The sequence below is a fragment of the Carettochelys insculpta genome, chromosome 21, assembly GCF_033958435.1.
Source record: "Carettochelys insculpta isolate YL-2023 chromosome 21, ASM3395843v1, whole genome shotgun sequence".
NCBI classification, from domain to species: Eukaryota; Metazoa; Chordata; order Testudines; family Carettochelyidae; genus Carettochelys; species Carettochelys insculpta.
The window spans coordinates 20,259,999-20,285,627 of NC_134157.1; the positions used below are offsets into that span (position 1 = coordinate 20,259,999).

Genomic DNA, 25,629 nt, shown 5'->3' on the forward strand with positions numbered 1-25,629 from the left:
AATGCTGCTCCCCAGCATGAGAAAAGAATGTAAAACTCAGCCCAGTCTTAGTATCTGAAAAGAGTTTCTCAAGAATAACTAAAATCACAAATACCACATAGTGGGCCTGAACCACTATTAAATGTGGATTCCATTGCCATCAATGGCATGAAATGAGGAGATGCCATATTAAAGAGCCACACCCACATGAAGTATTCACCAATGAAAGACAAACGGTGAAGTCAAACCACATACTGAGTCCACTGCCTGAGTAAAAATTGCTTCGCACCAGAAATGCTTGAACTGTTAAATGAAACCCAAAACATTTACTGCAAACTGGGGATTTAATGCTTAATTATACTTTCCAAGCTTGCTAGAAACTGCTGATTTCTCATTTCAACATTCCCATTAGGCTGAAACCACTGCTGAGTAGCAAGTAGAAGAAAGGAGATGGAATTGTTCAGTCAACGTCATGGTAATTTGAACAGTTGCTGAAAAGTTGACGGAAAAGAACAGATTTCTCATTAGATTCAACGGAATCCATGGGAAATGTATCATTTCATATTAACATTTTCTTGAAGTAGTTTCCAATATTGGCTGTCAAAACTTCTTTTGTGCAGCCATTCAACATCTCAGTAATAAATGTGATCCTGCATGTTAGAGCTATTTAGTGAAACAAGACAGCTTTAAAAATTACATTGATTAATATATTTAGGTTGAGCTATTAGCAAAAGCTGAGAGAATGGAGTTCTGTAAATATCAGTAAATACATCAACTTCAGAATAAATCCTTTAAAAATATGGCTCTCTAAAGTAAGCTGTATACCTCTAACAAAACCGTAAACCCCAATAACAAAGATCTTTATACAGTAAACCCTCAAAATCTCACTCCCGCGCAGCCCTGGCTCAATCCCCCTCCAGCCCAGGTTCAAACCCCCCTCTGGCCCCACTCACCAGCTGCGCCCTGCTCCCGCTCACCCCTCAGCCTGCTGCCCAGCTCCAGCTCACCACCTGTCATGTGTGGCTCTGGCCCAACACCCTATGCCCACAGCCCCAGTTCAACCCCTCTGTGCACAGCCCCAGTTTAGCCCCGCCCCCCACTGCCCAGCTCACCACCCCCGCGCATGGCTGTAGCTCAACCCCCTCCCAGACCCCCAGTTCAACCACTCCCCCTGTGCTTGGCTCTGGCTCACCATCCCCTACCCTGCCTTGCAGCCCTAACCCACCTCAGGCTTAACCTCCCTGCCCCCCTCCCACGGCCCCAACCCACCACCAGGCTCAACCCTCCCCAACTGCCCCTCCAACCCCAGGACTTACCTTTCAGAAGGAGCTCAAGGAGCTCCTGCTACTTCCCCTGCTGCAGAACCAGCATTCTGCCAGAGAAAAAAGCCAGCCTCAACTTACATAACATTTGAGGTACACGGGGGTGCGTGGGAACAAAACCCTTACATATATCAAGGTGCTACTGTACTCTCGTTGTGTCTTTTGCCGGAAAACTTTTATGCAATTGATTCATTAGTATTTGACTTGTGGACATTTATTTTGCTTTTATGCGTACTTCTCTGTGAAGTCTGGTTGGGTTCTTTGAAATAAATAGATACAGGCTGAAGCTCTCTAATCCAGCACCTTGCGGATTTGACCAGTGTTGGACAAGAGAATTTGCCAGACATCAGGAGGTCAGTATTGTCTAGCAGCATTGCCAACCCTTCCACTGCTGACCGGGCTCCTAGAAGACATTTGGGGTAAATTACAGCTAAATAACAGCATGGAACACTGACAGACATAACTGGTGGCTGGAAACAAATTTTATGGGACCACAGGAAATTTGGCCACACCCATGAGAAGTGGTTGTCCACCTAACTAAAATCATGCCAGATTACGGATGATGCTAGATAAGAGAGTGCCAGACAAGAGAGGTTCAAGTTGTACTACAAACACATAGGCTAAGTCTAGACTGCAGGCTTCTGTCAGGAGACTGGAGATTTCTCGGTAGAAGTCTGCCATGTCAGGAGCAGTCTGCCGACATCCCTGTCTTCCTCATTTCACAAGGAAGAAGAAAAGTCTCGGCAGAAGTGGTTTTCCCAATATTTGGCCCTGTGTGGACAAGCCAAATGTCATGAAAGCCTCTCCTGACAGACCTGTCAGCAGGAGCTAAGTAAATGTGGAGCGAAGTTTGCGTATCTTTTGCCAACAGTTCTCAGCAATCTAGACACAGCCTTAGAGAGATACTGTAATTATGACCCATTAAAATAACTCATCAGGAACTTAAAATTGACCTCAAACCCCAATCTGGGTGTAAATGCTTCTGAACAATGTGAGAATTTATTTCCCCTACTCAATGGCCACTGTTAGACTAAAATCTTCCTTTGGCTCTGCTCAGAGGCACGTGCCTGGCTGACTCAAACTGTGTGCTGTCCAATGGCCAGGATGGGTGTCACTTCTGGTTTGGAGGCTCAGCTAGGAAATGGAACCAGAAGAGCCAGATTCTTTTGCAGCTTGAGGTAGGGTTGCCAGGTGTCTGGGTTTTACTGAAGTGGCTAGTCAAAAACAGGCCCTGGTGGCTTCCATCGGTACTACTGACTGGGCTGTTAAAAATCAGGTTGGTGGGGCTGGCAGGTTCCCCACCTGGCTCCACAGAGCTCCCAGAAGCAGCAAAAAAAATTTTTTTACCTCCTAGATGTAGAAGGCAGCCACTGCCTTCCGCCCCAACGCTGCACTCCCATTATCTGGAAACCACAGCCAGTTAGAGCTGTGGGGCAGTGCTGGCCCATGGAACCAGCATGCAACATGCTGAGTAACCTGGCTCTGGCACTGCTTAAGAACCAAAGGACGTGTCACCACTTCTGAAGTAAGCACTTCCCAGACACCATGCTCCCTGCACCCCTTCCTACACCCTACTCCAGCCTGGACCACACCTCAGAACCAAACTCCCGCACCAATCAGCACCATATGTGCCCTGCCCTCGCTCAGAGCCTCCTCCCACATTCTGAACCCCTCATTTCTGGCTCCATCTTAGAACCCACACCCCCAAGCCAAAGCCCAGGCTGCTCCCACACTCTAACCCCCGCCTCAGCCTAGAGCCACCTCCCAGACTCTGAACACCTTGACTCCACCCCCACACCCCATACCGCTCATCCCTGACTCTGTTCTGGAGCCCATACCCCCAGCTGGGGCCTCACACCCTCCTGTACCCTAACCATCTGCAGCAGATCAGTGAAAATGAGTGAGGGGCTGGGGCAGAGCTTGCGGCAGATGGAAGGGGAATGGAGCAAGTGAATCACAGCCTGGCAAAAGGGGTGGGACAAGGGTATTTAGTTACAAGTGATTAGAAAGTTGACAGCTCTGGCCTCAGGTTAGTGAACGTGCCCAGGACGGAATCACAGCTCAGTACGGATCAGAAGCGTAGTCCTAGAAGCAGAGACGTAAAGTAAAATTAAATCATTTACATGCTGTTTAAAATAACTAAGTTTGAATGATTATTTTTAGTACCCATCTTAAGATTCAGGCTCACCTCTGACAAAACATGTTAGAAAAACTAAACTGTTAAATCTGTGGCATAGGACTCCAGCTTTTGTCACTGAGAAGGGACTGGTACCACTCAAGAGGAGCACAGAAACCCAGTATAGTCTGACCTGGAAAGCAGTGGTGTTTGCAGCAAGAATCCTCTGCCACAGTGCAGAAAAATCCACTGTGGATTTTACCTACAACAGTTCCATCAGTGAAACTTGCTGCCTAGCTCAGGCCTTCCACCAAGTCACTGAAAAGATCCCATTGATTACAATTGATTTCAGGTTAAACCCGGTGTCTGATCATTCATATGAAATGAGGCAGACAAACATTGTCATTGGAATAGACTCGTTCCTTTCCTGTTCCCACATTACAACAGTATTATGATGTCTTCACCTACACAGAGCAATCTTCATTTACAAAGAGTCAGCACAGAACAGCCATCTGATTTCAGAGCATAGGCTCTAGAAAATAATCCGGCACCATTGACTCATCTTCACACTGCCACTTCTGAGGATGCTACATGCACACCATCCCAGCCAATCCTCTTTGCATTGGCATCATATTGTCAGAGAAGGCTTTGCCTTGTTGTGCTGCACAGCTGCAAGATTGCTCCCAATTTCCCCAACTGCAGGCTCTTCAGTGCAGGAAATGCTACTTACCTATGTTTGCAAAGTGCATCCAATTTAACGGTGACGTGCAAACAATCAGATTTAAAACTACTAAACAGATTTCAAAAGCTGGCCTCATCCTTCTGTGCTACCCATTTGCTCAAGAATTCTGCAGCTAGCATGCATTCTGTTGTACTAGCCATTTATTACCCCAGTATAGTGTCCTGAGCTTTTAGGATATGTTTGGCAATGAGTTTTTCAAGCTGTTTGTGAAAGTCAGCATGCAGCCCTGCAAAAATAACTAGAGCTTCTTATCATTTGCACCCCAGCTACTTTCTGGCTGGGTTCTTTGTTTGCAAACGAGGACTTATAGAAAAGCAAATGGCTTGTCCGGGAAAGTGTCCTCTGATGTCACTGATATGTTGTCCTGATTGGTACCTTGCTTGGTCAAATGTCGATAACTGTTCAGCTCTGCCATGTGCTCCCTCTGCTTGTTGCTGCCACTCTGCACAGACAGACAGCAGGGCAAACTTCAAGAGCACCCCAGTGAACAGCCAGATTTATTGCCAAACGAAGCACAACAACAGTTGCCAGCAAACTCTTCCGGACCATTATGCGTCTGTGCTCCTGACAGTGGACCAGCCCAGGTCAGTGGCAGAACATTCTACGCCCCCAGCGCCAGACCAAGACAGTTGCTCTGGGATCCATCTTTATACACAGATACAACAAGTTACACATCGCTCCTGACATATCATGGTGCTACACTCTGATGTACCTTGTACATGTGGGTTCGAGCAAAACATCTCCGTCCATCATGCTGTCACCCTGACCTTATCGTTAGGGTGGGTCTGTACTTTCTTGTTATCTTTGGGAGGGAAGAGGGGGGGTTGCTAGCCAGATGTTTCCCAACAAGGTATTCTGGCTGCACTCTTCTGGAATGTGTCTGTGCACATGGGTTGTGCCTAATACTTAAGTATGTGTGTTTGTGCAATGTCAGCCCGCTTCATGCTACATTCTGTGAGCAGGGCCTGCCTCTTGCTCACTACCTGACTTTGCTTTGTACTAGTGAGTTTTGATCATTATTTTAGCCCAGGCCTCAGGCCTCACATCCAAGGTGACCACATTGCCCTATGGCAATTTAAGGACACTGGCCTTCAGGGTTGGTGGACTGCTGTCCCATGTCAGGGGTCCTTGGTGATGGGGTGAGGCACCAGGGATGGGGGCTCTATAACCTCTGATGAGGGGGAATGGAGGATGAAGGCTGTGGATGCAGGTTTGACTAGCTCAGTGGTTTGAGCATTGCCCTGTTAAACCCAGGGTTGTGAGCTCAATACTTGAGGAGGCAATTTAGGTGTCTGGGACAAATAGACTTCTTTTTCTCAAAAAAAAAAAAAAGTGGGGAGGAATAGCTCAGTGGTTTGCACAATGGCCTGCAAAATCCAGGGTTGTGCATTCAATCCTTGAGGGGACCATTTAGGGATTTGGAACAAAAAAAAAAGGGGGGGGATGGGGATTGGTGCTTGTTCCTGCCAAGAGGGCAGGGGACGGGACTTGATGACCTCCTGAGGTCCCTTCCAGCTCTATGAGACATATATGTGTATCTCTGCAACATCCTGGCATGGGGTGTGTGTGTATGCAGAGAACAGGGGCTCCTCAGACTCCTGGTGGGGTGAGGGAAGGGAATGTGGCAGCTCCCTGAGTCGGGGTCCCTGGCAGCAGGGGCTGCCATGCCAGGGAACTAGGCAGCTGCCCCATGGCAGAGCTTGCCAGCAGCAGGGGCTGCCATGTTGGGGTGCCAGGGAACAGGGCAGCTGCCCAGCAGAGGAGCTCCCTGACAGCGGGGCGCTGCCACAAGATACTGGATACGAGGGAACAGGAGCCCCACAAAATATGGGACAATGAGCCCATTTTCCTAAAAAAGTTAGGACACCTGTGAGACAGCTTAAATAAAGGAGTGTCCTGGGTCACCTTACTCACACCTGACCTGTGATACATGGTTCCAGGCCCTCTTACTGAAAGGGCAGTCTTGCAGGCTAGACTTGCAGAAACCTTCACACAGCATTTCTGTGTTTGCATCACAACAACATTTGAATGGCACGTCTAATCACCTTAGAACATAAGAACACGTGCTCTTATGTTCTCCTGGGCACAGGGGTGGGGAGAGAACAAGGGACGCTGGTCTGCAGGGAGGTGTAGGAATGGGGTGTGCACAGAACCCTTAGCACAGGGGAGAATGGGGAACTCTGGGATTGTGCAGAGGGGCACAGTGGGCACACAGAACTGTCGCGGGGAGATCAGGGCTCTTGTTCTGGGCAAGGGGGAAGGTGGGAATGAGTAGCACATGGAGCCCTGCCATTGGAGAAGGGGAGAAATGTGATATTAGCCACTTAAATCCCATTTTCAAAATCCCAGTAGGATTCTCATCATTTTCAGCATGAAAGATGAAGCTATGTAATAAACTCAGGTGAGCTTTGCAAAGTCTGGACTCAGATCAGGATTAGCAAAAGTAGAGGCAGATCTATACTCCAGAGTTTGGGCACCTGGATCTGGGCTTGTGGTTTGGATGCCAATAAATCTTAAGTGCATGCCAGGTCCCGGGTCATGCAAATATTTAGCTGGCGCACAGGGTAGCATCCAAGCCAAGTGAAACTTGCTTTCACACGAGCTTACCTATGAGCCACATAAAACCTGCTGCTTCCCCCAGGTTTCAACTGAAGGTTTTGGATGTATTCCAAACCAAGTGACTGGACTGAGAGCCAGCAGAAACCAATAGCATTCTGTGGAATGCAGTTATGCCATGATGTATACCAGCCAAAGATCTGTCCTCAAAAATCAGAGTGGAAGGTGGGACAGGAAGGGTGGGGTGGGGTAAGCTCATGAGTTTACAAAACTCTAGTGCTGTCATTATGTCTACACACCTCTGGAATTCAGTCAGACCACTCCCCAAAATGGAAGTTTCTAACAGAGTGGGAAGAAGTTTCTCTAGCCGTAAGAAACATCAGAACATGAAGAAACCAAATTTTAGGCCGAGCTACTTGGAAAAATGACATTCAGGCAATGGAAATCTTCAGTAAGTACTTGTTCTTTCCGAGATCCCACTGGCATAAATCAAAGCTTATGACAGTAGCAATGCAATCATTCTCTGGCTTTCAGCACTCAGGCAAGTGATTACTTAATGTACCACACGTGCTCTAGCATCACTTTAAGCCCCTGAACTCTAGCTGGTTATCATCTGTATGATAAAATAGATAGAGAAGCATTATTCTTCAGTTTAATGACATTCTCCCTCCTCGTTACAACAAATAAAGTGCCAAGTGACTGACAGGAAAAAAATGATGCATAACGCACTCAGAAATATGCATTTCAGCAGCAGTACATTGTAAAAGGTTGACCTGATAAAGCGTGATTTATGGAAATGCATAACTACTGCAGAACTCTATTACTGCAATATATAAACTGGAGCCCTTATATTTTCCGCACTCTGGAGAATGTAGTTTCAATAAGCGATACCTTCAGATGGGATGAGGACCCACAGAGTCTGCCCAGAAATAAGACCACTTGCAGAATTTCAGGAAGTGCATGGAGCCACTGCCTTCTGACTAGCGCAGCCACTGCTTCACGCACCTTTGCATTTGCATATCAAACCCAACCGACAAATGGCACCGCTAACGCCTTCCAGGATAACAACATCCCTCTTTATCCTCCCAAATGAGGTTAGCAGGTGGGTCAATTAATTACTTACCTCCCAGAGAAAGAAGAAGAGGGAGATGAGGGTCTGCACATAGCCCCTGGCATAGAGGGAAGAGAACAGGGGACACTGGTCTCGGGGAAGGCACAGAAACGGGGATGGAGGGGGCAAAGGGGACAGTTTCCCCCAGGCCCTGCATTTAAAAAGGGCCTGGAGCTCCAGTCACCACTGCTACTGCTAAGTAGCAGCAGTGGCAGCCGGAGCTTCGGGCCCCTTTGAAATGCCACAGAGCTCTGTGCTGCTGCTCCGCATGCAGCTCTGGGAGGGTGGAGGGAGCAAGGCAGACTGGCCTTGGCATGGCAGCAGCGGTCGCGGCTCATCCTGTGGCTCTTGCCCCAGCGCAGCTCCTGCAGCCACGGCCCCAGCTCAGGCCCTGGCCCTGGCCCAGGCCCTGGCTCTAGCTCAGTGGCTCCAGGGGTGGTGGCTCTGGAGAGTCGCCAGCAGGTTGTGCAGGGGTGTCGGGGGGTACCTGGCTTTGGGGGAGAGGGAGGGTATTAATTTTGGTGAGGGGGGGCAACAGTGGTGATCCTTCAATTCCTATTGGACATCACTGCACTAGAAGATTGTTCTCTTTCTTCACTCTGGGCCCCAACTGTGGGCCACTTGGGTGGATTTGACCGAGCTACTGGGAACATCCACTTTAAAGTACACAAGACACAAAATTATGGCAAGCTGGGTCTTTAAGGACATTGTGATTTGTCTTTGGAGAGACAATCTAAAGCAGAACTGAAGTTACTGTCAGTATCTATTAACATGAAGCTCAGCCACAGACAGAAGTGAGTCAGTGTTCTCATTTTGAGATCCTTCATTCAGGTGTGCTGACGTGTGGGAGTTGGGGGAGTTCTGTGTTTCAAAGTACAGAACTTGGGGTGTTCTCTCTTCTACTAGCAGGAAAGATCAGTGGGAAATTCTCTGATACTTAAAATAGAAATATGTTCTCCTTCTACAGGCAGCTCCATACAGTGTTCCACCAATTGCAAAAGACAGTGTGAGGTTCATAATAATCACAGAGCTGTCTCTCTTCTCCAGAACTGTCATCTTTTGGCCAGATTAAAATCTCCACCTCTCTCTCTGACATCTGTCTGTAGACCCATAATAGCCAGTGCTAGTTCAACCTGGCTACAACAACGTACCACAAAATAATAACAAACAACAATAATACTCTGTATTACTGCAGCATATTACCTCCTGTTACAGTGCCAGGAACATTTTTAACTAGTCAACTCAAACTGTATCATAATTCTCAGCACGATCAATGTTACACAGCATCAGCATCAGGGAACTACAAATGAACATAATTTGCACCACAATTCAGGATCTGTGCACAGTGAGACAGAGAAACAGAGAATTCCCCTTACCTCTGATGTTACCGGATGTTGTGTCACTACTCAGCTGACACCAGCTGGGGAACATGAGTTAAGAGAGACTTTATAGCTTAGAAGCAGGTAATTAAGTTTTTAAGTCCCAGCTGGACAAGGTCCTGGCTGGGATGACTTAGTGGGGGTTGATCCTGCTTGAAGCAGGGGGCTGGACTAGATGACCTCCTGAGGTCCCTTCCAGCCCTGTGATTCTGTGATTCTGTAATATTTCTTGGCAGAGGAATTTAACTTCACAAGATTCTGCAGAACATATTAGCCTGCAACAAACTGGCACTGTGAGAAATGATTGCTATAAATCAGTGCAAAAGGAATTTAAAATAAAGCAACATCTCAAAGTTGCAGGTTGTAAACCTCCCTGCATACATTGGATGCATGCAGAGCTATTGTTGGGACAAAAGTTTGGAAGCCTTTATTAAAGAAAAAGCTCCCCCAGAGAACAAAACATACCCTCTTCAGTTACTTTTTCTTATAAATCCTGTATTTCTTCCCCCTCTCCTCATTCATTACTCACACACGACATGTGCCTGACACCAGGATCACAGCTCTATAAATTCATTGCCCTGCCCAACAACAATTACTCCACAAACCAGATCACAGTCTCCCCATCACCATTTATTTCTGCAAGACCCAACAAGCAGAAACCCCAATGGGATGGAGCACCTTGTCTAAGCTAACTGGGCCAATTTCTCCAGAGCCGTGCTGTGGGAAAAACTGTAGCTGGTATTTAAGCCTGAAGAAATTTGGTCATGAGAGCCAACGGCTGCAGCTAATAATTTAATTAGTATCCAAGATGCAAATCAAATTCTAAGGGAAATGAATATGCAGGAGTAAAAATATTTACCACATTCGGTATCAGCATCTCTGTGAGGATTCCATCCCTCTTGCAGTGGAGAGACTCCAACTGCCAGCTGCTCAGCAGGAATCCCTTAGCAGGTGTGCACGTGGATAGCTTAACAATTGCTTCTCTCCTCTTGCTCCAGCAGGGTGATTTGCAGAACAAGGCGCAGTCTAGGGGGAATCGTCTTCATATAAGCTGTAAAGCCTGGAATCCTGCTGCCACTCAGGATGCTGCTGCACCACTTGGCTTGAAACAGCAACAACCTCCACCCAAATACTTGGTTTCCCCTTCAGCACCACTGCGTCAAGCGCTAAAACATAGCACGTGAACCTTGGAGCGATGTCATGCCCCACGTTTTGCAGCAATGACCACATTGAGCCAGCTGGGAACAAGCCATGCAGAAGTAGAGAAGGCAAAACCAGAGAGTCACATAGCTCTGCCATCATCCCAGTTCTGGCGTGTCACTCGCAGGTGTTACCAGAGCAGACTAGCTCAGCAGCTGCTCCGTGTCATAGGTGGCTCACGGTAGCACTCTAGAGGCGCACCGCCTCTCTGCCCTGACCAAATTGTAATTGCCAAATGGGGTGCTTCCACACGACCCCTCCCTGCCCCTTTGGGTAGCCCTCCCCACATCCTCTTCCCCCACAGGCACCAATCACCACATCCCCAGGTTAAAAAATGTGCCCATGACAGCAAGTCCCTCAGCCTGACACCCCCAGGACAGGGAATTTTCACATGCACCTTCCAGCTTATGGGCATCATGCAAATCCCCCCACACTGCTAGCCAACAAACATTGGGTGTTGGATTCTGATATACCACAACAAGTTCTGCAAATGAGCAGAAGGCATGAGAGGAAGACCTAAAATGCCCAGAAAGAATAGCTAACAGAATCCTGCTATTGCTGTGGATTTCACGGAGAGTGTCAGAAAAAAAACCCCAGGGAAAGGAAGGCAAATGGCAAAGTTTTGTACCTTTGTATTTTATTTAAAGGCAATCTAGTAATGCAGTCTGACACCGCATGGCTTCGGCTCTGCTAGCTATGATTTGAGCAGAGAATGAAAGCTGGCTCCTCTGCTTGCTTCAGATTTGAGAGTCCTTAGGAACACATAAAGGCCAAGGACAGTGACCACTCATACATCACCTATTTTACAGAAACTCTAATCTTGCGGCACTGGGATGCTCCTTGGTCACTTACTTGGGTCAACCATGTCTCAAGCCGATGGGCTAGTATGGTCAAATTCAAACATTACAGGCCTCAGCCTGTAGGCTGGGATCAGCAGCCTTTCTGAGATGGAAGGCCGAAATTTGACCTTTTGACCTCTAGGTCCAAATGCTGGTGATACTTTTAAAGTCACTAATAGTCCTACTTATAACTGCTTCATTAATGAATGAATGAAGATGCAGAGCTTTACCATTTGGGTGGTGGTTGGTAGCATTACTTGGTCTTTAGTTAATCCATAGGCAGCCTGGCTTTGAGCGAGCTCCCAGCTGCAAATGGGAAGAAGGGCGGGGCTGAGCTCTCATTTTGCATGCCAATGAAAATTGGCACATATGCCAATCTTGGCACCTGTGCCATGGGTTGCTGATCCCTGCTATAGGCCTTGCATTTCACAAATCCTTATTTAGATCCCAATACATAGTCAGCCCTCCAAAGACATGATCATTCTTCCACTTCTGCAATCCTACCATTAAGCTCTATTTAGCACACAATGGTCATATATGACATAGCTTATTACTTGATGCTAAATGAAAAATAAACTACCATCATTGGCTACGGCTTTGATCCAGTCACCTGCCAGCTCCAGGCAGGGCTGGGCCATTGCTGAAGTTTGCTGTTCAAAGCACAGCATGTGAACTGCATGTAAATGTTGGCTGTGCTTTATAGCTTGTATTCAACTAGGGCACTGCCATGGCCTTTCACGGTGATAGGTGCCCTTGTTCTACGAGGGCCCAGTCTAAACACGACTGAAGCCTACAGGAAAACTCTCATTGACTTCAGTGGCCTTTCTGTACCCTGACGGGTAATCTTGAGCTGAACCCACTATCTTGGGAGCTTACCTGAATGCAAAATCTGTACAAGACTAGCACCAAGAATTCCAGGGAGGACTGAGGCCCTTCCATGCTGGGTTTTGTACAAAGATAAAGAGCCAGGCACTCCTGAAGTACTGGGCCAGTAGTGCAAACAGCCCAAATAGACCACAAAAGCGAAAGCAAGAAGAGATTAAGGTGATTATACCAGGTGGGGGCAGTAAACTACAGGTATCCGGGTGATTGGCAGCAGGTGGTTGTCAGCCTGTGGATCAAGGAAATAGAGCAAATCAATTACATCAGGGGTGAGTTCTGGTTCTTAATACATTGTACAGTGTGCAAAGGCAGAAAGGGAGGCACAGACAATGCGCTCAGGCATTTGAGTCACATTGCAAGCCAGCAAAGAATTCCCAAAGAGCTGCACGTCTATCATCTTGCTTTAAATTAAAGAACACACACGCTCTTTCTCTAATGGCTGAAAACACATCTGTGCCTCTCCCTGCCACACCCCACCAAACTCTGCAGATCAGCATGCCAGGCTCCCGAGGGTGAACATTATGCCCTCTCTTGTATTTATCCCTACAGCAGTTCCATTCGCTCAACAAGCTGCAGAGGCTGAGGAAATTTCCTTCACACAATAGGTCACTAAAGCTCCCTGTAAACAAATCAGGGGGATCTCTGCCAATTACGATTTGCCCATTGTTCATGGTCTTTTCCCTCCCATACGCTACCTAAACATCAGTCCCACCCACACAACGTGTTGATTGATTTTTACCTATTATAATCATGCTCTCCAATAATATCCCACTGTTTCCTCAGCAGTGGACATGGGGGATAATTGTTCTTATCCACCTCTGTGAAGCATTTTAAGATCTATGGGTGGAAATTTTTGTATGAATGTGAAGTCATATTATTCAGCTGCTATTAAAACAAAAAAAAGGAGTGGCAGGGATTAACCTGAATGGCTGTTGCTAAAAATATGAATCACATTGGAGACCTGGGTTTCCATTTAGCAGCCTACAATGGCTCTGTTTACTGCACATTTAAATGCTATGGACTAAATGTAGGTGCCCTTGGAAGAACAATCACCTCTAGCCATTTGTGCTCTATAGCCTTCCATGGTGATTCCCCTTCTACAAGAACAAGCTAGTCATGTCACTTAATGTGCTTCTGAAATGCAATCAGCTACTGTGGTGATGAGTGGTGGGAGATGCCAAATAGAACAGAATCTGTAACTGGATGACAATAATGGTCTCCCACCACTCTGCAGCACTATGAGATGAACAGCACCACGCAAGGGTTAAGGCATTCAGGACAGAGCCATATACAAGCAGGAACTTTGTTCACTTCCCCTGTGTACTTTTCCACAGCTTATTCTGACAGTACAATTGCAAAACCCACAGAGAACAACTTGAAACAGAAAGTCCCTGGCTATTGCTGATTGTAATGGGGCACTTCATGCTGAAACCTGCTCTCAAGCACTATGGTCGTCCATTGCATTTGGCTTAATGTACCCCCCATCAGTGGATTTTCTCTTACAGTTTTAAATGACGCAACAGCAGAGGAAGGTTTAAATTACCTTCAGGAATATCACAGAACAGTTATTTGAGAAGATGAGCTCAACCCCTAATGGCTGACCATAACTGAAAAGTTATTACAAGAAATGGCAAAAGAATTAATGAGTAGTCCCTCAGAAAAAAAAAAAAAAAACCTCATAGCAGCAGCAGCCTGTTCTTCCTCCTACATTTCTGAGGTCAGTCAGCCAAGCTGTGAGTGTCACCCCCAGTAAGTCATCCAAAGTCATACCTGGCCAGAGCTTTCCCAGAAGGTGCCGAGCATCAGGGGGAATGAATCAAAGTACAAAACAGTGGAGGTGTGGCTGGGGGAATTATACAGACAGAGACAAAAGGCTGGATCAGGCCTGCACAAGACTGACCTTGCTAGCCTTACTGAACCTCCCTCCAGGCAGAGTCTAGCAAATTGGGCTCGAGGTCAGAATTCAGAAACCTCCAAGCTCTGTTTGCAGCTCTCCTACCGACTCAATGGGTGGCCTTTGCCAAGCCACTTTGCCTTTCCAGACCTTATTTCCCCTCAGTCCAGGCACCACACTTATCTACTTCATAGGGATGCTGGGAGAATTAATTAAAGGCTTATTTCAAAATGTTGCTGCTGTGTAGACATACTATTTCCAATTAGAGCCCCTAGAAGAAGTGCGGGGGCTGTAATCCCAAATAGGCTCTATTGTGTGTGGACACACTACAGTAAACACTTTCATATCAAGCAGCCCTGGGACTGGGAGGTTGCCAGACATTCAAATATCCTGGAGAATAGGGAGGTACAGCTAATGCATAATATTAAAGAAAAACAAGATTAGATATTAAGAAACCAACAAAAATGTATGCAGAGTACTTTATTTACCAAGAAGAAGTAGTATTGTACTCTGTAAATTTATCCTGTATTTGCTGTATTTATTTTCACTATACTGTAATTATGGAAAACATAACTAAACCTTCTGTTCTACCTGCTGAATGAATTTCAGGGCTGACTGTGGATGGGGTGCAGGCCTGGTGACACCCCCCCCACCCACACACACACAAACACACACTCTGTGACATCAAGTCTTGCCACTCTTCCCACAGGTAACTCCGAGCAGGATTGGACCTCTGGTGCTGCAGAAGCTAACGACTGAATTCAGAGCATGTACCACATTCTCAAGCAGCATCCCATCTAGCAGGAAGGTTAAAGAGAAGTCATTATACAACAGAGACATGTGTTCCCTGGGCATTGAATGAATTATGAACACAGAACAGTCATCACATCCATTACAAACACATCTGGGCCCTTTGAAGCCATGCAACAGCCATGCACATACAAGCTGTGAAATAAGCATACAGGATTTGCACTTGTTTAAAAAAATCATTTGGGGGAAAAAAATCAGAGAAGACCCAGCTTATGCACTAGACAATTAGCCACTAAAAGCCATGGTGACTCAAGCAGTAGTTTCCACCTTTTTAGTGCGTGTGAAATAATTCCATGGAAAGCCACTAGGATCTCAGTGCTCTGCCATGAGTCAGCAAAGATCTGCCAACTTTTCTCTTAACTGCTGACAGATTAAAGTTTCTGGAGGGAAAAATAAATAAATAAAAGGGATGATATCCAGGCAACTGTCAGAATAGACATCTCACTGCAAAGGGAAAAACAAAGAGCCGCTGGGTAAAGCCTAAATACACATCTGCAAGGGGAGTACCAAAATAATATTCTCTATGCCATCAGTTAGTTATAGCTGGCCCTGCTTTGGGTAGGGGGCTAGACTCAATGACCTGTGAGGTCTCTTCCAACCCTAGGATTCTATGATCACACAAATAATGCAAAGCTGTCAAACGTTGCCAGTTCAGCACAATTACGGAGAGCATAAGTAGAAGTCTCATTAACAAATGAAAAAGATTTAATTAGGTAGAGATGCAGATTCCATCAAGGTAGACAAGTGAATCTTTGCATGCAGCTATGCAAATGCTTTTTTGTTAACTCTGGTCTAAATGATGCTATGACCCTGAAGAGTAGGACAGTGGTGAACAAAGGGGTGAGAGGAAGTCGCTCTTAGGGGTGAGGGGCAGGATAAAAAAATAAAGCAGGAATTACTCATAAGGACTAACTGTGTTTCATAGGAAAGAACTGTAAAGATATAAACAGCCCAGGAAGATCTGAAGGACCCTTGAACTCCATGGAGCTCCTCCAATTTACACCAGCTTAGGACCTGGCCATGAACATGTAAGCCACCAGGTGGACAGCCCTCAGCCAGCGAAATAAATACAAAAAAACTTTTTTCAGGTCTCAGTGCCTAAGGGTGCAGGACAATTGCCATCAGATTTATCCCAATGATTGATTTGAAATTTTCAAAGCACTTTGTAAACATGAATAAGAAATAGCAAACAGTCTTCTGCTGCACCCTTTTGACTCCTGCCAGCATCCTCTGTCATCAAGAGCAAGAGAAATCTGAGTTACAGAGGTGGATGGGCAGATCCTCAAGTAGCACAAATTGCCATCCCTCCAGGAAAGTCCATGTTTAGCTGTGGAGTTGAAGTCCAAGGAGCTATGATGATTGCCTCCAGATGAATATCCCTCAACAACTTGCTCTCCCATCTGTGACAGCGCCAGGAACAAAATGAAGGACTATGCCCAGGGTCTTGTCATAGCAGAATATGCAAAAAGTCACCCCAGCTGATGGGAGAGGGGTGGAAGCCAAGATCTGACAAAGCTTACTCCCAAATAAATTTTTAGGCTGTAAAGTACCATACAGAACTCTTTGTTTTTTTGCAGAAATAGACTAACTAGTCAATCCCTCTGAAACTGCTCATCTAGGAGCTGTGCAGCGAGATCTTGGACCAAGAACATTGTCTCCAGAAAGATCCCACCCTGCCATGCAGTGCAAGAAAAGCACTTTACTGTAGAGCAAAGTGGTTGTAGCTGGTTGGCCCACACACCCAAGAACAGCTTGGCCCTGGATGAGTTTACAGAAGCATCCCACAAAAACCCGATTGGATTGGCTGGGAAATATGGCACATGTCTGTTCCAGACCTGTGGCATAAAATTGATGGAGCTCCATTGAAGCCAGTGCAGCTTTGCTCAGTTTACAGAAGCTGAGGATCTACTTCCAGGTTTTAAATGTCGTGTTTATATTTTACTGGAATGATCCATTTAGTATATCCCTCTTGTGGAATGGTTTAAAAACATAGGCCAGGTCTAGACTAGACCTTACAGTTGATTGCAGATAGGCAATTCCAGCTAGGGGCACAACTGGAATCGACTTATCTACAATCGACATATAATCCCTCACAGAGGGAGGTCCATGGAAGAAACTCTCCTATCTAATTTCCTTACTCCTCACAATATTGAAGAGGGGTCAACTGTCAACCCCAGATAGTTCAATTTCTCACGTCCCCCTAGGCACTTGAAGTCAAACCCCAGAAGATCGACCCTGACTGAGTCGATCTTCTGGGTAGTGAAGACATACCCATAAAGGAATTAGAGGAGGAATAATTCTGCAGCTTCCAACTGGAAGAAAATATTAGTCTTTTAGGTGCCACAAAACTCATTGTTGTTATTACAGAGCCTCGGGAATTCCTGTAATGTAAGAGAAAAATCCTCCAGCCTCGCATATGACCCTACGGGAGGTTTCAGTGTATGACTCCTACAGTTCTGCAGAAATAACATATAGCACCATGGATACGAAACAGAGAGCGTGAGGATTTAGATTCCCCTCACATACCATCTGTGCTTCCCTTGTCCTTGGTCTACACAAGGCAGAAAGTTGATTGTAGATGTGCATTTCTAACTATGGCAACTGTGTAGCTGGAATCAACTCACCTACTATTGACTTTCCTGGCTGTCCTCACGGAGGGAGGTCGATGGGAGAAACTCACCCATCGACTTCCCTTATTCTTCACAATAATGAGGAGTACAGGGGTCATCTGTCAACTCCAGATAGTTCGATTTTGCACGTCTCTACCAGACATTTGAAATCAAACTCTAGAAGAGCAACCCCGAGCAGGTCAATCTTCTGGGTAATGTAAACGTACCCAGAGCGATGGCTGGGGAGAAAGGAGTATTATGCCCATCACCCCACATATGACCAATGATAACCACTTTGGCTGACAGAAACCCTTTGAGACTGGTGACTTCATAGACATACTAACCTTCTTAGTTGATCAGATGGATCTCATGGGATGTAGGTTACAAAAGTGGTCTACCTCATCCTTCTGTAATGTGCTGGCTCCTCTATCAGTTAAGCATTTTGCAGAGCTGTTGCGGCCTTGTTGGACCCAGGTTATGGACAGAAATGAGGTGAGTGAGGTCTGGAAGGAGAGCTCTGTGAAGCTCAAATGTTTATCTTCACCACCAACAAAAGCTGGATCGATAAAAGATATTATTACTTTGTCTCTCAACCACTTTTGCTACTCTCTCCTAGAGCAGCCAGCAGGTGGTACTCATGCATTACAGAGCTAGCATGGACTTGAGGAGGGGCTCTCTGTTCTCTCCCATCCCCCAGGGATGCATCCCAGCTTGTCTCAGCTCATGTAATTAACAGCAAGAGCGGCAAATATCTATCATAATGGACTGCAGCATTAAGCCTTCTCACACAGCCTTTCTCGTTAACCCTTCTGACACTTTACATTTTCCAGCATGCCAACTAAGTGACTGCTTAGCAGGATATGAATGAAGATTAATCAGGCCTTTATGGGTGAAAATTTGTTATCAGGTGTAACAAGTATTCAACTAACACAGGCAGTCTGAATCTCCTAAATAGCCCATTAAAGTTAAAGAGCAGAGCTGATGGGAAAAAAATTTTCATGAGAAATTTCAAAATATCAAAGTGAGTTCCTTTTTTCAGAGTTTGCAGCGCACACATTTTCCATTGTTTAATTAAATCTTCTATGGTGATTCTTACTAAAATTGCTCTTTATAAAAAATAGATATTTGAGAATTTTTAAAATAAGCTAAGAACCAGGTTTTCAATTATGATTTTGATTAAACTGCTTGTAAAACTTTCAGAAGGAAAATAATCACAAGAAACAGAAATCTCACCTTGAAACCTTTTCTTAAAAGAAGCTTTTTTGAATTTTGAAACAAGACCATTCTTTGAAGAAAACCACTTTTTTATTACAAATTTTAAATCAGCTCTAGCAATGAGAGTTAGACATGTCCACTTGGGCATAGTATCTCCAGGTTCCTTCCACCTCCCTTCCCCTGGGATCACATAGTCTAGAGTGCTTGTGGATGCTAGTTATCTACCACTCTCCTTTCACCATTTCTTTAGTAATTACAGCCTGTAAGATAGAGGATACAGCAAACCCTTACAACAAAAAACCCCCAACATGCCACAGAAGTGATTCATGAACATGGCCATTTGCAATAGTTTTATTAGCATGTTTTGAGGCTGACCTTTTGGTATTGTTTAAAATGCAGCCCCACATGATGAGCTGTGGTTGATTTTTAAGCAGAACTCACATTTTAACATCAATGAAGGAACACAGCATTAAAATCAATAGCACAATATGGCTCAGTTTTCCGCTTCTGGGTGTAAAAACAAGAAGCTGTTTAATGTCCGTAACTTGCCAGGTACCTCAAGCTAGGCATCAATCCTGCAACGATTCTAGTGCTTTTGCTCTTTAATTCCTCTGACGCCAAGCCTTCAGTCAGGTGTTTGGGGATGGGGGGAGGTTGTACTATTACTGTAGCTACATAAATCATCATCAACATATATAGACCTATAATGGAGCTTACTTACAATACGTATGTAATTACAAAGGACATTTATAAACATTAGGCCTCTTTAAAACTTTATGTACTCTCTCTATAAAATGTGAGTTTCAAAGTAGCTTGTTAAATCCATCCAGCAACTGTTAGACATGTATCTTTTATCAACTTTCGAAGATTTTTTCACCTTTACAGTCTGTTTTCAGACCCACAAAGCAAACAATGGGCTCAACTTTCAAAACAAAACAAAAAGAAAAAATTTGCAGCTCACGTTAAACATCAACGGTAAACAAAGCTAATCTCTCAATGCCTCTCGCCCTTTCCTGTGATGATATTAAACAATGAGAAGAATTTTGGAACAAAAATGGTCATAAAAGATATACACCAAATCCCTGATTCCCAGGCCTTGACTCTCAGCAGGGCTCTCCCCCTGATTCACAGACTTGGGAGGTCCATCAAATTCTCCATTCTCAATTAAACCACCTGAGGCCATTGGAATGTCCCCAGGGCAGATTGCTGCTGTCAGCAATAAAAAAGAAAAAAAATCTGCTGCCCACGTTTGGTCATGGGAAGCCTTGCCCATCTGTTCACCTAGCTCTTTGCCTTTCGCCAAAGCTAATTGCCATTGGCATAAAAAGCAGCTCTGACTTGGGGCAGCTTGTAGGACACGCATCACAATTGCATCTTCTGCAGGACGTCCTTCCCATGTGCTACCTCCACACACTCCTTCACACCTGCTGTCATTGACATGAGATGCCATCCCCAGCAGGGGAAAGGTCACAGGCATTTCTGACTGCCAGCACAAACCTGTTTTGCACCAGAGAATGGCAAGAAATAGATGGGTAAATGACAACTGGCCTGAGACCTCTCCACCCAGATGCCTTCTTTCCTTGCATCCATTTGAAAACATACATCAATGTACAGATGTACAGAATGCATCTTACTGAGATTCTGCTTCATGCATAACTTTTGGGAACACCATTTGGCTCACAGCTCTGTTTTTCACTCTGATTCCACAAGCCAAATTTAAACCAGTTGGTGAGTAGCCTTCCTTGTATCACAGCCCTGCCATCTGGACCCCCTTCACAAGTGCTTCCTCTGTGTTCGTGGCCAAGCTTTTGCTTTTTAAAAATTATATTGAGTTTTGTTCTCTTTCCTGATTTTGTTTGACTTGTGTTATGGGGACACACCACACAAAGGGCTTCAGGACCAGTAGACCTTGGTCTGGATACATATGTAAATGGAAGCCTTTGGACATGTGAATCCAGTGCTCTCAGTCCGAAGGCATTGTCCCCCGCAGCAAAACACATTTACAAGAAAATAGAAATATCTTCTATTTGAGGCCAAAACTTGTTTGTCTGTCAGTCTTGGATCAATAAGCCAAGACAGTTAACCTCTCAGCAATTCTAAGCTGCACATGTTGAGTGAAAACAACCCAAACAAAACAATGATACTGAGTTTAAATGCATTTTGGGGAACATGCAAAGGCAGAAATGTTCAAGATCAGCACTGAAAGAGGGTTATCAGGACTAAAAGCTCCTCATTTCATCATATCGTAATCATACAACACTGTCAACAATGAGGGTAGTTATAATCTCTCTCATCACAGAGAACTTCTCAGTTATTTTAATATTTGCATGCAGACTCTTTGAGATGGCAACACAAGAAGTTAAACCTGGCTTGGGCAAAGACTGGAAATTGTTTTCCCACAATGGATATGCCATAACAGAGATAAAATAATTTAAGTACATAATGGTGACCTTTAGTAGAGGGATGGGTGAAATGGGAGCTTTGTAGCACATAATGAAGTATTCAGAAACTTCTCTCAGTGGTCTCGCTATGGTCTGAAGAAGTGGGTCTGTCCCACGAAAGCTCACCGAATAAACTATTTTGCTAGTCTTTAAAGTGCTACTTGACTGCTTTTTGTTCTTATACTACCTAGATCATTGCTCAACAGAAGAGACTCTAGTGCAAGTCATTCTGCAGGTATTCTAATTCTCCTATAGCCCCATCTTGGAGGATGCCCAGAGTTCTAGCAGCAAGCATGTCTCTTTATGAAGCATTTGACGGGGAGACAGCATGGAGTAGAACAGTCCAAGACCACTGCACAAGGAGCCCCGAGACCCGTGTTCTATTACCTGTTCTGTCATCTTTTCAGGAAGCTTTGAGTAAATCAATTAATCATTCTATGCGTCAGTTTCCCCAAAACAAAGGATTTACATTTACCTATCTCTGTGGGCATGGTTGAGATGCAAAGGTTACAGGTGCTTGCCAAAACGCCCACCCCCTTGCCACCACACACCACCTGTTCCCAGCTACCATATGCACAAGGAAGAATCAAATGTACTTTGCATTCTCTTCCAGTCAGGGGTGTAACCACCAGAGCTTGGAAAAGCTCAGTGGTTTGGATGTGTTCCAGATTCACACATGGACTGGGCTAATCACCCACATGGGATCTCTTATCAAAACTCAGCAGAGCTCTAAACCCAGCTTCCTGCAAATGTTTGGAAGAGGGCCTGGACCTCCCTCCCCCTTTTAAATTGCTATTTAAAATCCCCCACATGGAGCTGGGGACTGGCGTTGCATCCCATATTATGGGATGCAATATTGTTGCATAGGACTCTGTTACATGTCATTTCTCAGCATAACCCTCAATCGATTCTGGTTACTGAACAATGCAAATTAACTGCTGAAAGGCTTAGGTCACCTCCTGGCCCCACGAGACTCAAAGTCATCCTATCTAGAAGGTTGAAACTCTCTCATCTGGCATCCTTGGGACTTGACTGATGCCAAATGAGAGAGTTTACTGGACCACAGGAGTTCACTTGTCTAGCAGCATCACCAACACTTCCACTGCTTACTGGGCTCTTAGGAGACATATAGGGGTAAATTACAGCTAAATAACAGCACAGAACACTGAGAGCCAGGAAAAGTGGCTGGAAACAATCTTTATGGGACCACAGGAAACTTGGCCACCCCCTTGATAAGTAGTTGTCCAACTAACTAAAATCACACCAGATTACGGATACTGCCAGCCAAGAGACTTCCAGATGAGAAAGGTTCAGCCTGTATTATGAATAACCTGCACTGCAATCACCTTAAGGGGCCCTACCAAGGATATGGACCCCACTGTGCTTGTGATGTACCAACAAGCATGAGAGGGAGACTGCCTCATGACTGCACCATCTAGCTTCATAAAAGCACACAGCACGTGAACAAAACCAGCAGGTGGAGACAGCACGAGACCAGGAGCTAGGTGCCACTCCCAGACCTGGTCTACCCTTGAAATGGACCATCAGTATTGCTGCACTGGCATAGGTCAGCAAACCCTACTAGCATCACATGCCTAAGATCAGTGTCCAAGCACTTTGCCCAGAATGGCTTTCCCCAGTTCACTGAATAAAATAAGCTATAACAGCACAAGGACTTTTTTTTGCCAGTGTAGTTCAACACTTGCAGCTCTCTCTCTCTCTCTCTCTCTCTCAGGGACAAACAGGGTCACCAGTGACCAGACAGCTTCCACAGAGCATGGCACACTTATTTTAGAATAGACACACCACAGAGAAAACATCTCAGAACCCAGTAAGTAGCCTAAGAGCATGGTAGGTTACCATGCACCAGCCAGCTTCCACATGGAGACCCTGACTGGTTCTATTTCTGCAGACCCATCCATCAGTGGTACTTCCAAGTTTTTTCTTTTTTCCAAAGTGTGCAGGAATTCCCCCTGCTCTTGATTTTACTTGATGGGGAAAACTTATGGACCACTTTGACTCTTGTTGACATATTCATGTTGCTCACTGGAGAGGACAAGACGTGGCCGATGTGCAAAAGAAGCTAATCTGTACTGGACCAAGTCTACTGTCTCAAAAGGGTTATCAAAACAAAGCCAACCTCAGTCACAGCCAATCTGAAAAGCTGCTTCTGCCATTAAAGTATGAGAGAAAACCAAGATAACAACCTGCAACCAATAATGTAAATCCCAGAGGAGATTTGAGCTATGTGAATGAAAAGCATTCCTCTTCCAGGGCTTGATTTGGCAAGCCTGGTGGAGACACATGAAATTGACCTACCAGAAACTCTCCCACCGACCTTCCTCAGTGAGGATGGCCCGGTAAGTCGATTGCAAATAAGTTGATTTTAGCTATGCAATTGCCATAGCTAGAATTGCCTATCTGTAATTGACTTACCTGCCTACTGTAGCCCAAGCCTTGTGATTATTCACAGTGAAATAAATGGGACTACTTGCTGAGTAAGGGACTAGTCAGGTTGAATAGGGCATCAGAATCAGGGCACAGACCAAGTGTTAAGTATTATTAATATCTGGATGGCAGCTGGTTTCAAGCGGAGTGCCCCAAGGCTCAATTCTGGGGCCAGGGTTGTTCAGCATCTCAATTAATGACCTGGATGAGGGACTGGATTGCACCCTCAGCAAGTCTGCAGACAAAACTAAGCTAGGGGAAGAGGCAGATACATTGGAGGACAGAGGCAGGGTCCAGAGTGACCTGGATTAATTGGACGACTGGGCCAAAAGAAATCCAATGTGGTTCAGCAAGGAGAAGTGTAGAGCCCTGCACTCGGGACGGAAAATCCCAAGCATTGTTATAGGCTAAGGACAGACTGGCTAAGCAGCAGTACAGCAGAAAGGGACCTAGGGATTATGGGAGGATGAAAGGTTGGGTATGAGTAAACAGTGTGCCCTTGTAGCCAAGAAGGCTAACAGCATGTTAGGTTGCATTAGGAGGAGCATTTTGAGCAAATCTAGTGAAGAAGTTATTCCCCTCTGTTCGGCACTGGTAAGGCCACATCTGGATATTGTGTTCCATTCTAGGCTGCCCAGTGTAAAAAGAGTGCGGATGTGCTGGAGCAGGTTCAGTGGAGGGCAACAAAAATGATCAAGAGGCTGGAGCACAAGACCTATGAGTAGAGGCTGAGGGATTTGGGCTTATTTAGTTTACAGAAGAGAAGACTGAGGGGTGATTTAATAGCAGCCTTCAACTTCCTGAAGGGGAGCTCTAAAGAGGATGGAGAGAAATTGTTCTCAGTGGTGACATATGGCAGAACAAGGAGTAATGGCCTGAAGTTACAGAAGGAGAGGAGTAGGTTGAATATTAGGAAAAACCACTTCACTAGAAGAGTGGTGAAGCACTGGAAAGCGTTGCCTAGAAAGGTGGTGGATTCTCCATCCCTAGAGGTTTTTAAGTCCCAGCTTGACAAGGTCCTGGCTGGGATGACTTTGTGGGAGTTGCTACTGCTTGAAGCAGGGGGCTGGACTAGATGACCTCCTGAGGTCCCTTCCAGCCTTATGATTCTATGGCTATTCCCGAGGGAGTATGGTGGAGGAAACTGTCTGCTCTAACAGAAGAGAAGCTGATGTACACCCAAGAGGCACTAATATTACAGGGGTTATCCAATGCCTAACATGTAAATGCACATCCATCCGAGTTGTGTAACACTGCAGCCAAAAGCAGAAATATGTTTCAAGATGGCAGTGAGTCAGGGACACGATGCTAAAAATCTCAGTTTGACTACAAACGCCCAGAGTTTAATTGTACAGACATGTCATGTTTGCATCAACCTCAAGAGGGCTCTACCACCATAAGAAAGAACAGAGTGAAACACTTGGCAACACAGATTACAACTCCAGCAGCAACCATAAAATACAGTTGAGTAAAGTGACCTTATTAAGGCCAAGCAATTATATATGGGAAGGGTGCGTAAGATCAGGACGGCGATGCCTTGTAGGTGAAGCCAGACATAATATCGAGAGATGTAAAATGTCCAGCCACAACTTAGCTACTAAAACAGTGACAGCAGAGGATAAAATTGAAAGATTAAAAAAATAATCAAACTGTGCTAGGTGTGAGTGCCAGGGAGTAAGTGTTTATACAGGGAGGAAGAATGCATAAACCAGATGTGACCACGGAAGGGGGTTGTAAGTTGCTCACACTCTGAGTCAGCTAATAGAAGTGGCATCGCTGAACAGGAAAGCATTTGCTTCCGGCCACAGCAAACAATGGCACTTTTTTATTTAGTTATTCCGAGTGTAAGAACTGAGCATATATGGGAGTTAGTTGCAGGTGGCAAGGGGCAGAAGCAGCATTTAAATAGAAGGAAACTGAGGCACATTTAGCAAAACACAGTCAACCCAAACTGACAGGGTGGAATGCTGTGCACATGCCCCATCAACAAATTATGAACATATTTGATGCTGGCAACAAGGTCACCAAGAGTTGCCTGTAACAGCTCAATAGAAAGAGAGGGGAGCTGGTGCACCACTACTAGATC

General features: G+C 45.4%; 1 protein-coding gene across 4 annotated transcripts in view; it reads right to left on the reverse strand.

The window, feature by feature from the left end:
• KCNT1 (potassium sodium-activated channel subfamily T member 1) overlaps positions 1 to 25,629 on the reverse strand; it is a 200,829-nt gene that overhangs the window by 140,177 nt on the left and 35,023 nt on the right. Inside the window, exon 1 of one of the 4 annotated variants that reach the window (XM_075015827.1) lies at positions 10,065 to 10,098. The exons of the other annotated variants lie outside the window; for them this stretch is intronic. Within the exon in view, the coding sequence (XP_074871928.1) occupies positions 10,065 to 10,069 (5 nt within the window). The 5' untranslated portion in view covers positions 10,070 to 10,098. Of the gene's footprint in view, positions 1 to 10,064; positions 10,099 to 25,629 lie in introns of those variants that run through there. 4 annotated transcript variants of the gene reach the window in all.